Here is a 15,344-nt window from a genome sequence, read left to right on the forward strand (position 1 = left end):
CAGCGTTATATCGGACAAAAACTTCAAAAAGTGATATTACCAGTCGAAGAAACATTTCAAACTAAGTACAGAATCAATCATTAGGATGTTTTTAACATATAGCTTTAATAAAGTTCCAACCGGAGTATTCTTTCTTGTTTTCGTGAGCAATGGAAAGCAAGTGACTACCATGAGGAATAAGCATGATCAGAAAATGGCTGCTTGATGGACATCTGACTGATTCTGCTATCATTCACTCCCACAACACCATAGAAGTCTCATTATAATTTCTATTGATGGTTGACATCTAGTGGAACCCCTAGGCAGTGCACAATCATTCATATCTCAAGGTGATTTCATTGGGGACTCTTTCAACTCAGGATTTTGCCTGCCAATATCTCACAGACATAATTCAAACAGTTTTAGAAACTTTAGAGTGTTTTCTATCCAATACTAATAATAATATGCAAATATTAGCGACAATGACTGAGGAGCAGGCCGTTTGATATGGGCACCTTTCATCCAAGCTACTCAATACTGCCCCTTCAGCCATAAGAAGTTATATTACATATATAATTATTAATATATGCCTACTGTGTGATAGCTAGCAAATGTATTAGCTAACTTACGTTAGAAAAATGTTTTATTTCTACCATTTCCAAAATTGTTTTTACTTACGCTTGTACGTTGACTTCTCCATTGATGTTGTTTTTACGTTTTCGCAGACTTTTCTTAGCGGGTGTACAATTGTCGCAAATTGAATTATGGGGAGTTTCAGGCCCCGGAGTGAACATAATTGTACACTCGCAAAGCCGACTGAAAACGAGGGCTGAGGGGCTTATGTTGCTTCCCTTGCTTGGCCAATCATTTGGACGGCCCTCCAAGATGGCGACGGGGATTCCCCAAGGGCATAAGTGGATGAGGGTGTGTCTTTTAAGTGTTTGTACTGCAGCCTGTTTCTGTTTGGACCACAGCTGTTTCTAAACCATAAATATCAAATCATTTGTCGGTAACAATTAAGTACCTTACTGTGATTGTTTACAATTAAAATTGCCAAAAATAAAACATAAATAGCTTCTTAGCAAAGAGCAATTTCTTAAGTGGGGAGGGGGAAACAGAAAACTAGCTGTTATTGGCAGAGAGGTTTGGAACTCTCTTTCTTATTGGTCTTGTGATGTAACCAGGAAGGCCAAAACTCCATCCCACCAAAACAGGCTGAAATTTCAGGAGGTATTTTCAAACAGCTCTTACAATAAAAAAGCATTATCATAATTTTCTCAATTTCTGAGTATTATTCCAACCTCATAGCGTGGAAATATACACTGAGTGTACAAAACATTGTTCTTTCTATAATATAAACTGACCAGGTGAATGCAGATGAAAGCTATGATCCCTTATTGATGTCACCTAAATCCACTTCAATCAGTGTAGATGAAGGGGAGGAGAAAGGTTAAAGAAGGATTTTTTAAGCCTGGAGTCAATTGAGACATGGATTGTGTATGTGTGCCATTCAGAGGGTGAATGTGCAAGACAGAATATTTTGGTGCCTTTGAAAAGGTATGGTGGTAGGTGCCAGTCGCACCGGTTTGAGTGTGTCAAGAACTGCAACACTGCTGGGTTTTTCACGCTCAACAATTTCCCATGTGTATCAAGAATGGTCCACCACCCAAAGAACTTCCAGCCAACTTGACACAACTGTGGGAAGCATTGGAGTCAACATGGGCCAGCATCCCTGTGGAACGCTTTCGACACCTTGTAGTCCATGCCCGACAAATTAAGGCTGTTCTGAGGGCAAAGGGGGTTGCAACTTAATATTAGGAAGGTGTTTCTTGTGTTTTGTACACTCAGTGTATACAAAACACAGGCAATTCATGTTTTGATTGCAATGGGCCTTTAAGCATACTTCACTACATCCAGCCACAGGTATCAGCCATATTTTAATATCTGTGAATAATGAGCACTGGCATTGTCCTCTGTTATTTTTATTAGCTATAACAGATGCATTCCATTTGAGAGATGTTGTTTGGACTACATGATGGTGGTAATCACAGTGAATCAGACCCTGCCACCAGAGTAATAGCGTTCTCCTCCAGCCTTTCTAACCAATAACAAGATTATGTGATCCTGTGTGTGTGGTGTTGGTAATGGGAGATATATTTGTTATAGCATTATGCACAAAATAACTCTGCACCATGGGACAGAGGGTTAATAGAGCACTGTACAACTGTGTTCGTAATTACATTGGACGAAGAATGTTGGGCGATGAGGCAGTTTGTTAATAGGGTGCTGTCTTAGTTACTGTCCTCTTGCCTGTATCCATTGTGCCTCTCCCTGTGTTTTGAATGACCGCTCTGCCATATTAACAAAAGAATTGGCTTCCCTGGGATCATTAACGTAATGTGCCCCTGTGCAGGAGGCCTTGTTTGAGTGAAACACACTCCAAAGTTTGTTTCTAATGGCAATCATGTCTCGAAAACATTACAATTACTACCAGGCTATGTTTTAAAGCATTGTCACCGCCCACTGTGCCACTCAGATCATTGCGGTACTCCTTTACTAGACATGGCAATTAGTATTCTCCATTAATCCCTTTTTATTTATTATTGAAAATAGCTGTTTATTATTTTCCATGCCTATTTCAAAGGCCCTTGAAAGCAATTACGTCTTAACTGATGTGTATGAAAGTGGCACTGATTAAATTAGTCATTCATTTGGTTTCAGCTCTTCACTCCGCTCCACCACTCAGAGCCTGACGTCGTCGTTCAGATCTCACTGAGCTGCTCTGAAGGTTGAGTGGAATGAAATCTGAATATCCATTGAGGCCTAGCAGTCTGTCTAGAGGGGCCCACCCCGCTCGGCACAGAACAGGCTGCTGGTCTGAATGAACAAGTGGTGAGGATGGGATGGATGAATGGGTGGGGTGAAAGACCAGCCAGGCTCTTGTGACCAGCTGCGTTGTGAACCACAAGTCTTCAGGTCTCAAGCAAGGTTCCTTTAGATTAGTATTAGAATGCCTGTTGTGTCATATAATGTAATTATTTTTCTATGGATACAAAAGTCATGACTCTAGCCATTCTAGGTTTCTTCATAGGTCAGGTGCTGTGAGACTATGGTTACACTCACATTCATGGGGATGTTCCAGGCCATGTAGACGTGGGACCTGTACTCATCCATCCAGACCTCGGCGGCCCGCAGGGCGTTCCTCTTGGCGTAGTAGTCAATGTCATTGTTGTATGGCTTCTTGGTCCGCTCGATGTGCGCCACTCTGGCGCAGGGCAGCACCTCCATGCTCCCCCCACACTGCCACACCTAGAGGAGAGAACAGCAGAGAGAAGACAGTGACCCTGCAGTATGCCAACTCCATCACCATGACAAGGCATCAAAGGCTAGACAGAGGCAGAGGATAACATCAGAGCTGGCAAGCAAACTGAATCACCCTCATGTGGCATCAACTGCATCAGCATCATCAAGCATCACCTGGCATCACCATCATCAAGCCATCATCTAACTCAGATTAGGAGCCTGTGATCACTGATCTTCTGAGGGAGTCCTGCTCTATGGCTATGACAATGTCATCTTGTCCTTTATTTTGTTGTGTGTTATTTGTGTAACCCAAGTATGCCTAGTAGGCTAGCTCTACAGTGTAGCCTAGGCCTTCTATGTTGATGTATGTACATTTTTTAACCATCTTCTTTAGTTTTAAACAGCCTGTCTGGCATCGGTATGAGACAGAAACATTCAATCTAGTGTCAGAATTTACTACAAAGTGTAAATAGGATAATTTTGGTAATAAAGTCAGTCTCGTCCAAAACTGAGTTTTGTGTTTGTCAAAACTTACTGGAGGGTTGGGTATGAACTATGATCATGTCCACTTGCCCAATGCCCACTAACACAAGAGAAGCAGCTGTGCTGATTGCGCTCTATCAGCTGTGCGCTTTATCCAATCATAGCAGCCAGAACCTCCAGACAGTGAGACAGACCTGCCCATTACGCAGTGCCTCAGACTTGTTTAGTTTACATAAGACAACACGTCGCCAATGTTATGTTGAAATCACCCTTGGCACTAAGCCTTTTACGGAGTGGCCTCTTTCTTTTGTGTTTGATAGTGTCAATCGCTCTAGTCTGCCCATTTGTTGGGCAAAATGAGAATTGAGACAATCACAACTGTAACTTCCCATTTGCGAGCATTTGTGTCCTCCCACGACCTGTTTTGTAACATGATTCCCTATGAAACACTGCCTGACAGACTCACACTCCGGTAAGTGAGAAAGTTGTAAAAAACTAAACGGCACTGAAGCACAAACGTCGTCACTCACCAATGACTTGATAAGCTGATTGTGGCCTGGCTGCTCAATGTGCCTACTGGCTACTATTTGCTAGCTTCATTGAGTTGAAACTTAGCTAGCTAGCAAGTGATTTTGGGCACTGATAAATAACGTGTAGCTTGTGCTTTATTTACGATAGTTTAACAGCTTGCAGACATGTTATTGTTCTCAGAAATCAGCCTTGAGTGCACAGACAGAATGTCCTGACTCAATAGACTGTATGCAGTGCATTTTAGCACATTTTTTTACTTAATAAATACTGCACCAAACACTTTGCTAGATGTAAAACTGCATTACTAGGACCTCCTTGGCAAAAACGTCTAAATTAATTACAACTTTCTTGATTTATCTTAGATATAATTCTGACTATTTTAAGAAAGTGACTATTTTGAGGAAGTGGCTATGTTGTTGCAATGGTGACTCAGGAGGGACAAACAACCATACCTGTCAGGGTACAATATGCGAACATAACACACCCACATCAAATCACACCCCCAAGATAACTCTCAATTAGCTTCAGTCATTGCCGCTAGCATTTCTTAATGAGCAATCTTCAAAACGAGGCCAAATCAGGACGTGCAGTCACCATTTTAAAAGGACCACAACTTTTTTGTGTCATCCTCGATGATTTCAAATGCATTATCCACGTGTCGTTGTATTATGTTTTAACCTCTACAGGATCGGTGTCCCCCCAACCCCCATGGGACGATTAAGCTAACATAGGCTAATGTGATTAGCATGAGGGTGTAAGTAACATGAACATTTCCCAGGACATAGACATATCTGATATAGGCAGAAAGCTTACATTCTTGTTAATCTAACTGCACTGTATAATTTACAGTAACTATTAAAGTGAAAGAATACCATGCTATTGTTTGAGGAGAGTGCACAATTATGTATAAATTATGTATAAAAGTATGTATAAATAAACCAATTAGGCACATTTTCATTTTTTTTTATTTTTTTTTATTTCACCTTTATTTAACCAGGTAGGCTAGTTGAGAACAAGTTCTCATTTGCAACTGCGACCTGGCCAAGATAAAGCATAGCAGTGTGAACAGACAACAACACAGAGTTACACATGGAGTAAACAATAAACAAGTCAATAACATGGTAGAAAAAAAAAAGAGAATCTATGTACAATGTGTGCAAAAGGCATGAGGTAGGCAATAAATCGAGTAATTACAATTTAGCAGATTAACACTGGAGTGATAAATCATCAGATGATCATGTGCAAGAAGAGATACTGGTGTGCAAAAGAGCAGAAAAGTAAATAAATAAAAGCAGTATGGGGGGTGAGGTAGGTAAATTGGGTGGGTAGTTTACAGATGGACTATGTACAGCTGCAGCGATCGGTTAGCTGCTCGGATAGCAGATTTTTAAAGTTGTTGAGGGAGATAAAAGTCTCCAACTTCAGAGATTTTTGCAATTCGTTCCAGTCGCAGGCAGCAGAGAACTGGAAGGAAAGGCGTCCAAATGAGGTTTTGGCTTTAGGGATGATCAGTGAGATACACCTGCTGGAGCGCGTGCTACGGGTGGGTGTAGCCATCGTGACCAGTGAACTGAGATAAGGCGGCACTTTACCTAGCATAGCCTTGTAGATGACCTGGAGCCAGTGGGTCTGACGACGAACATGTAGCGAGGGCCAGCCGACTAGGGCATACAGGTCGCAGTGGTGGGTCGTATAAGGTGCTTTAGTAACAAAACGGATGGCACTGTGATAAACTGCATCCAGTTTGCTGAGTAGAGTTTTTGAAGCTATTTTGTAGATGACATCGCCGAAGTCGAAGATCGGTAGGATAGTCAGTTTTACTAGGGTAAGTTTGGCGGCGTGAGTGAAGGAGGCTTTGTTGCGGAATAGAAAGCCGACTCTAGATTTGATTTTGGATTGGAGATGTTTGATATGAGTCTGGAAGGAGAGTTTGCAGTCTAGCCAGACACCTAGGTACTTATAGATGTCCACATATTCTAGGTCGGAACCGTCCAGGGTGGTGATGCTAGTCGGGCGTGCGGGTGCAGGCAGCGAACGGTTGAAAAGCATGCATTTGGTTTTACTAGCGTTTAAGAGCAGTTGGAGGCCGTCTTGGGCAGTCTTGATACAACATTTTGAACAGATATGCAATGGTTCATTGGATCAGTCCAAAACTTTGCACATACACTGCTTCCATCTAGTGGCCAAAATATAAATTGTGCCTGGGCTGGAATAATACATTATGGCATTTTGTAACGGGGTGCGTACTGGCGGCAGAGAAGTCAGGCGCAGGAGAGCGAAAACTGATTTACAACAGTGTCGTTTAATAAACATAAAACCACCGTAAACAGAACAATAAATGAATGGGTCAAACAAAACCCGGTATCCACGAGCATAACGTACACAAGCACTACAAGAAACAATTCAGGACAAGGACATGGGGGAAACAGAGGGTTAAATACACAACATGTAATTGATGGAATTGAAACCAGGTGTGAGGGAAGACAAGACAAAACCAATGGAAAATGAAAGGTGGATATGCGATGGCCAGAAGGCTGGTGACGTCGACCGCCGCACGTCGCCCAAATTAGGAGAGGGACCGACTTCCGCTGAAGTCAATTTCAAAGTTGATGGTAAAAAATAAAATAACATGTTTTTTTTCTTTGTATTATCTTTTACCAGATCTAATGTGTTATATTCTCCTACATTAATTACACATTTCCACAAACTTCAAAGTGTTTCCTTTCAAATGGTATCAGGAATATGCATATTCTTGCTTCAGGTCCTGAGCTATAGGCAGTTAGATTTGTATATGTCATTTTAGGCGAAAATTTAAAAAAAAGGGGCGGATCCGTAAGAGGTTTCAAATGGTCAAATAAATATATCTATCTACCCTAGACCAACGCCTGTTACAGGGAAAGCAACATCACTGATCTTCCATAATGGCAAATGGTAAATGGCTCTGACAGACAAAACATTTGTATCTGCAGGATTTCTTGTTCGCTGTTATAGCTGCCTCCTTGTTTATCTTTTTACAAAGGAGTGCTTTTCCTTGATGCAGCAATTAGGTTGCATGGGCCATTATTTTCTGCTGAAGTAGGCAAAAAGGGGCCTAATAAATGGGTGTGTGTTGGAATGGCCCATAAATATGAGTGTCCCTGGAAAACTTCCTGTGACACATATAAACCCTGACACTGGATTACTCCCGAATAGTGTCTGCCTGTGCATAAGGGGTAATACATAAAACTAGACAGTAAATGCGTGTCATCCTGGAGAAAAACATCCATCACTGCCGAAAGTATTGATTGAATACAGCCTGAAAAAATGCTGTGACTCTTGCCCAGACACAAAGTTACAGCATAAAAAGAAAGTGTCACAACTAGTCACAACTAGAGAGAGAAAGAAATAGCTTAAATGAAAACTTTGTCCAGAGCAGAAAGACATTAGAGACGACAGCATATGGTAATGAACTTCTTCTCTCTTTTAAACTGCAGAGCCACCGGCACCCTGAGAGTCTCTTAATAACGATCATCACAACATAACAGATGTTCCAAACCATTAACATTCCACTGAACCCAACATTTACATCATTCTCAGAATACAAGGAGACAGACAAGGAGACTGCCTGCATGCCGCAGAAAAATACCCTGAAGAAATCATGGAGCTCCACCAGAGAACGTTATCGTACCGAAATACAAAGATGTACACTGAACAAAAATATGAACGCAACATGTAAAGTGTTGGTCCCATGTTTTATGAGCTGAAATACAAGATGTCAGAAATGTTCCATACGCACAAAAAGCTTATTTCTCTCAAATTTGGTGCACAAATGTCCTTATATCCCTGTTAGTGTAACGGCAGCCTTCCCTCTCTTCACTAGAAGAGGGGGTGAAACAGGGATCGGACCAACACGCAGCGTAGCCAGTGCTCAACATGTATAATTAAATGAAAACAGTGAACACTTACAACGAACAAAATAACAAAATGTGGCAAACCGAAACAGTCCTATCTGGTGCAGAACACAAACACAGAGACAGGAAACAACCACCCACAAGCCCCAACACAAAACAAGCCACCTATATATGATTCTCAATCAGGGACAACGATTGACAGCTGCCTCTGATTGAGAACCATATTAGGCTGGACACAGAAACAGACAAACTAGACACACAACATAGAATTCCCACCCAGCTCACGTCCTGACCAAAACTAAACAAGCAAAACACATAAGAACTCTGGTCAGGACGTTACAGTTAGCGAGAATTTCTCAGGTGAGGAATATCAAGAAGCTCAATAAACAGCATGATCAGTGGACAGGTGCACCTTGTGATGGGGACAATATAAGGCCACTCTAAAATGTGTAGTTCTATCACACAACACACTGCCACAGATGTCTAAAGTTTTGAGGCAGCGTGCAATTGGCATGCTGACTACAGGTATGTCCACCAGAGCTGTTGCCAGAGAACTGAATGTTAATTTCTTTACCATAAGCTGCCTCTAACGACATTTTAGAGAATTTTGCAGTACGTCCAACCAGCCTCACAAACGCAGACCACGTGCAACCACAGTAAGATTTGGACCTCCACATCCGGTTTCTTCACCTGCGGGATCAAGTTAGACCAGCCACCCGGACAGCTGATGAAACTGTGGGATTGCACAAGCGAAGAATGCTTGCACAAACTGTCAGAAACCATCTCAGGGAAGCTCATCCGCGTGCTTGTCATCCTCACCAGGGTCTTCACCTGACTTCAAATTGGCATCGTAACCGACCTCTGTGGGCAAATGCTCACCTTCGATGGCCAATGGCACGTTGGAGAAGTAGGCTCTCCACGGATAAATCCTTGTTTCAACTGTACTGGGCAGATGTCATGTGGGCGAGCAGTTTGCTGATGTCAACGTTGTGAACAGAGTGCCCCATGGTGGCTGTGGGGTTATGGTATGAGCAGGAATTAGCTACGGACAACGAACACAATTGCATTTCATCAATGGCAATTTGAAAGCACAGAAATACCGTGACGAGATCATTGTCATGCCATCTTCCGCCATCACCTCATGTTTCAGCATGATAATGCATGGCCCCATGTCGCATGGATCTGTACACAATTCTTGGAAGCTAAAAATGTCCCAGTTCTTCCATGGCCTGCATACTCACCAGACATGTCACCTATTGAGCACGTTTGCGATGCTCTGGATCGATGTGTAAGACAGTGTGTTCCAGATCCCGCCAATATTCAAAAAACTTTGCACAGCCATTAAAGAGGAGTGGGACAACATTCCACAGGCCACAATCAACAGCCTGATCAACTCTATGTGAAGGAGATGTGTTGCGCTGCATGAGGCAAATGATGGTCACACCAGATACTGGCTGGTTTTCTGATCCACGCCCCTACCCTTTTTTTGTAAGGTATCTGTGACCAACAGATGCATATCTGTATTCCCAGTCCTGTGAAATCCATAGATTAGGGCCATATTTATTTATTTCAATTGACTGATTTCCTTATATGAACTGTAACTCAGTAATATCTTTGAAATTGTTGCATGTTGTGTTCATATTTTTGTTCAGTGCATTTGAATGACATACTAATGATTCACCTCCCTAAGGGAGAATTTTGTTTTTGACTAGCAGTGACGTCACCATTGTTTTGGAGGGGTTAGTAAGGAATGCTTGACATGATGGGGGCTTTATACTGTAGGTGTACTGCTAATGTTGCATATGTTGTGCTAGCATGGACTTACACTGTGCTTTATGTCAAACATAAGGTGGTTTCATACCAAACCACATGCAACGATGCATGGTGGTCCACTGAGTGCCTGTTGGTATAAGGCATAGCAGAGAGAATTGAGGCAGGAGGATAAAGGTCATTGCTCAAATTCGATTGATAGATGGATCCCCAGTCAGGATGAATTGGGTCAAAAGTTCTATCTCTAATCTTTCTGTTGGACAGGGTTGCATAAATAAACATAAATAAATAAACCCATTGCATTCACTAGGGCCTTCCACTGACACATTGAGAATGCTCTCATTAGGAAATGTTGGTTTGGCTGCGTTTCTGACGCATCATTTGTGCCCAGAGGGGACATATAGTGTATGCTGTAAGTGTATGACCCCAAAAAGACTGCTGCTATGCAGAGCATATACTCTTCCATCTTTTCCCTAGTAGTTTGTGGCAGCTTATGTTTTAACTTGTTGTGATTCACCACACATTACGCAGAGGTATTTGAGCGATAGTGTGACAAGTACTATACTAATATAGTATGCTGTGCAAATACTCAAATAAGCCAAACAAATTCTTGCTGATAAGTGGGTCTGTGAAATTCATCGAGGTAATATGTTGGAGCCGCTGAGCCACCGAGCTATATGGTACAGTGTGACATGTTCATGGAAATTACAAACATGAAATATTAATAAAGTTGTTGTTACCATAATTTACATTTACAGTAACATTCAAGTGTGTTTATGTGAGTGTGTGTTTAATTTAATGTTTCATTCACTGAATTAATATGGATGCTTTTTGACCCATTTCATAGTTGTGAAAAACCTTTCACCTCCTCCATATCACACCCTCAATGGTTTCCTTTCACTCAACCAACCTCCATAATTACCCAGATTGGCTGTAAACCCTCTCTTAGATTAAACAGCAGTGGACCTTGGAGTGACTCTGGACTAAGAAATCAATCAGCCCCATTACCATTACTTACCCAATACGCACCTGCATGGCTACAACGTACCAACTACTTGCTTTCATTGTGAGTCTGTGGATGTCATTGTAATGCATTCACTAATGGATGACTTCTCGTTTTACTGATCAATGATTAGGTTTCAAACAACAAACACAGACTTAATCAAACAAACACACACTAATCTTCAATGTTGCCTCTAATAAAGCACAGGCACTTCACAGATGAACATTCTGTGGTAATGCACTATTGAAACTTCTCTTTGCGGTAATGCACGTAATGGGAGGAGATCCAGGCCGGAAAGAATCGCCTTCCATGGGAGCAGACGGAGGCAGCGAAGGAGGAACAACGACGACACCGGGGATCACGACCACGATGGAAGCCCGAGAGGCAGGCCCCCAAAAATGTTTTGGGGGAGGCACATGGGGTGGTTGGAGGAGCCAGGGTTTGAACTAGAGCCAACTCCCCGTACTCACCGTGTGGAGCGTGTGACCGGGCAGGCACCATGTTTTGCGGTGATACGCACTGTGTCTCCAGTGCGCATCCATAGCCCGGCGCGTGCTGTGTCAGCTCCCCGCACTTGCCATTGCGAAAGTGGGCAGCTGTCAGGACGGGTGGTGCCGGCTCAGCGCGCCTGGTCTCCAGTGCGCTTCCTCTGTCCAGGATATCCTGCGCCGGCTCTACGCGCTGTATCTCCGGTGCGCCTTCACAGCCCAGTGCGTCCTGTGCCAACTCTCCGCACTTGCCGTGCGAAGGTGGTCCTTTGTCCAGGACGCGTTGTGCCAGCTCTACGCTCCAGACCTCCAGTGCTCCTCCACGGCCCAGTATATCCTGTGCCGGCCATACGGACTGTGTCTCCAGTGCGCCTTCACAGCCCAGTGCGTTCTGTGCCAGCTCCCCACACTTGCCATGCGAAGGTGGTCCTTTGTCCAGGTCGCGTTGTTTCAGCTCTACGCTCCAGAGCTCCAGTGCGCCTCCACGGTCCAGTATATCCTGTGCCAGCTTCACGCTCCAGAGCGCCTCCACGGTCCAGCATATCCTGTGCCAGCTCCATGTACCCGGCCTCCAGTGCGTGTCTCCAGCCTGGTACGTCCTGTGCCTGCTCAACACACAAAGCCTCCAGTGATGATCCATGGCCCGAAGCCTCCAGTGATGATCCATGGCACGAAGCCTCCAGTGATGATCCATGGCCCAAAGCCTCCAGTGATGATCCATGGCCCGAAGCCTCCAGTGATGATCCATGGCCCGAAACCTCCAGTGAAGATCCATGGCCCAGAGCCTCCAGAGACGATCCAAGGTCCGGAGTCTCCATTGACGGTCTGCAGTCCAGAGCTTCCAGCGACGGTCAGCACTCCAGAGCCTCCAGCGACGGTCGGCAATCCAAAGCCTCCAGCGACGGTTTCCAGTCCGGAGCCTCCAGCGACGGTTCCCAGTCCGTAGCTACCAGCGACGGTTCCCAGAACGTAGCCACCAGCGACGGTTCCCAGTCCGGAGCATCCAGCGATGGTTCCCAGTCCGGAGCCTTCTGCGACGATCTACGGTCCGGAGTCCCCGGCGACGGTCTACGATCCGGAGTCCCCGGCGATGATCCACGGTTCGATTCCTCCGGCGAAGAGTCACGGTCCGGAGCTTCCGGCGACGATCCCCGCACCAGAGGCGCCACCGAAGTTGGCGGAGCCACAAGCGGAGTGGGGTCTGCGTCCCGCACTGGAGCCGCCACCGAGGGTAGATGCCCACCCGGACCCTCCCCTATAGGTTCAGGTTTGCGTCCGGAGTCCTCACCTTTGGGGGGGGGGGGGGGGGGGGGCTTTGGGGGTACTGTCACGCCTTGATCTTAGAGATCCTTTTAATTCTCTATTTGGTTAGGTCAGGGTGTGACTAGGGTGGGCAATCTAGGTTTTCTATTTCTTTGTTGGCCGGGTATGGTTCCCAGTCAGAGGCAGCTGTCTATCGTTGTCTGTGATTGGGGATCATACTTAGGCAGCCTTTTTTTCCACCTGTAGTTTGTGGGATCTTGTTTTTGGTACTGTGCTGTTTAGCCCTACTAGACGTTACGTTTCGTTTTGTATTTGCTGTTTTTTCGGGGTTCATTTAATAAATTTAAATGTACGCATACCACTCTGCACCTTGGTCCGATCCTTCCATCGACGAACGTAACAGTAACTGCTGATTGACACAGAAACACAGTTTCATAGTAATCTATTTACGTACACTTGTATGAATATATCAAATGTAATTTGGAACAACATGTAAACAAATATTGTTTATGATACTGTAAACATACTGAACTTTAATAATAGAGTATATTGTTGTGAAATTTTAAGTATTTTGTGTGCCATCTCTGCATTGGCTTGCCTCATTGAATAAAATGTATTTCTTAAAGCCTAACTGTTCTTTCTTTTACAATTTAAACACATTTACCATAGAAAATGTAATTGTTGTAGTAGTCTTAGGCAAACCATCTTCATTATCACAGTGGTACTTCCTAGTGCCACTCAGACCTTCTGGGGAAAAAAGTATCTGGCATTGAACTTGGTAGTAGTAGTAGTACGTTTTAAACTAGGACCCATCATCTCCTGCTTCGACATTTCATCTACCTAGATTACAAGGGTTGGATTCGCACTAAACAATTTCATGTCAGCACAAGGCATGTACAACATCTGGTATAATAATTAGCCTAATTTACATTGTCTACTGGTATGGTACTGTTTTTTAAATTGAGAACATATAGCTCAACAATATGTAAACAATGTGTGAGTTAAGCTATTCTCTGCTTCAGATGCACTTTCCAGTGGTGAATCATAAAGGCCCTAAAGGCTAATACCATTATACTGTACGCCTATGGCTGCAAAGGCATTGCATGCCATTATCATCAAATGCAAAATGGGTTCACAGGCAGATATCCAGAGATTACAATTGAACAAAAAGGTAATGTTAATTTGAGAATACAACACAGAAACACAGACAAATAAGAGACAGATTCCCTTCCCCTCTTTATTGCAGGATTGTGATCTGTGATGAATCAACATTGAATAATAGTTAAGTTAACAATTAAAACAAGTTTAAACACTTCACTTCAAAGAATCAACACTTTATTTAATATAATTTTAAAGTGTATAGGTAAGCTAACTCAAATATAAGGTTAGTAACAAGTTAGCTATTATTACTAAAGCATAATTTCAGGTGAACAAAAAAAAGTAAATACCAGAGGAGGCCAACCTCACTCTACGGATCACTGATCTACTTGGGCAGCAGATTTCTATGCAGCCCAGCAATAGCACACATGACTATCAACTCATTTGCTAAATTGAATCAGGTGTTAGTGCTGGGCTGGAACAGAAACCTGCACACCCAGCAGGGTTGGCCTGCTCCAGTTACAATAGGTTAATACATTGTGTGTGACTTTAAACTGTGTTTTTGTTTACAACATTTGCTAACATAGGCACACACACTGAGTGCACAAAATATAAGGAACACCTTCCTAATATTGAGTTACACCCCCATCTGCCCTAGGAACAGCATCAATTCATCGGGGCATGGACTCTGCAAGGTGTCGAAAGCATTCCACAGGGATGCTGGCCCATGTCTCCAATGCTTCCCACAGATGTGTCAAGTTGGCTGGATTCCCTTTGGGTGGTGGACCATTCTTGATACATACGGGAAACAGTCGAGCTTGAAAAACCCAGCAGCGTTGCAGTTCTTGACACACTTAAACCGGTGCGCTTGGCACTTACTACCATACCCCATTCAAAGGCACTTACATCTCTCCTTCATCTACACTGATTGAAGTGAATTTAACATGTGACATCAATAAGGTATCATAGTTTTTACCTGGATTCACCTGGTCAGTCTATGTCATAGAAAGAGCGGGGGGGGGGGGGGGGGGGGGCTCGAGCTATGCATTTGGTTTGCTAACTTGCTAGCTAAATGGCTACTTGCAAGATAAAGCTTCTTGGTTAAAACCAAACAGACAATCAATTCCCCCCCAGTTCCTTAATTTGTTCTGTGTGTAGATAAAATGTAATAAAATTACATTTGAAAAGGACTAATGATCCTTATGTTGGCAGTACTGTATAGTACAGGAACGGTATGAAGGTATGAAAATATGAATACCGCCCAACCCTATCTTCCATGTCTGGATTTTGTACACTGACCTTCTTCTCAACCCTGTTCTTTGCGCACTGTTGTATGACGTCAGTGTCAACACATGGGCACGTTCGAGGTCTTTGTTATTGCGAGCATGTTGCGCAGATGGGCAGATCTTGAAATATGTATAGAAACCCTGGATTGCTGATGCTATGTATTGTACATTGAGAGGCTTAGAAGCCACCAGTAGGAGCAGTCCTCCATAGGAATGATTGGATTTCTACAGTATTTCAATCAATTGTTTC

At 43.5% G+C, this 15,344-nt stretch overlaps 1 protein-coding gene across 1 annotated transcript in view; it reads right to left on the reverse strand.

Moving 5' to 3' along the window:
• The window catches only part of galnt9 (polypeptide N-acetylgalactosaminyltransferase 9), a 150,088-nt gene that overhangs the window by 12,705 nt on the left and 122,039 nt on the right, over window positions 1–15,344 (reverse strand). Inside the window, exon 7 of the mRNA XM_055887322.1 lies at window positions 3,103–3,288. Within this exon, the coding sequence (XP_055743297.1) occupies window positions 3,103–3,288 (186 nt within the window). The remainder of the gene's footprint in view (window positions 1–3,102; window positions 3,289–15,344) is intronic.

Source organism: Salvelinus fontinalis, chromosome 28, assembly GCF_029448725.1.
Source record: "Salvelinus fontinalis isolate EN_2023a chromosome 28, ASM2944872v1, whole genome shotgun sequence".
In the NCBI taxonomy this organism is placed as follows: Eukaryota; Metazoa; Chordata; class Actinopteri; order Salmoniformes; family Salmonidae; genus Salvelinus; species Salvelinus fontinalis.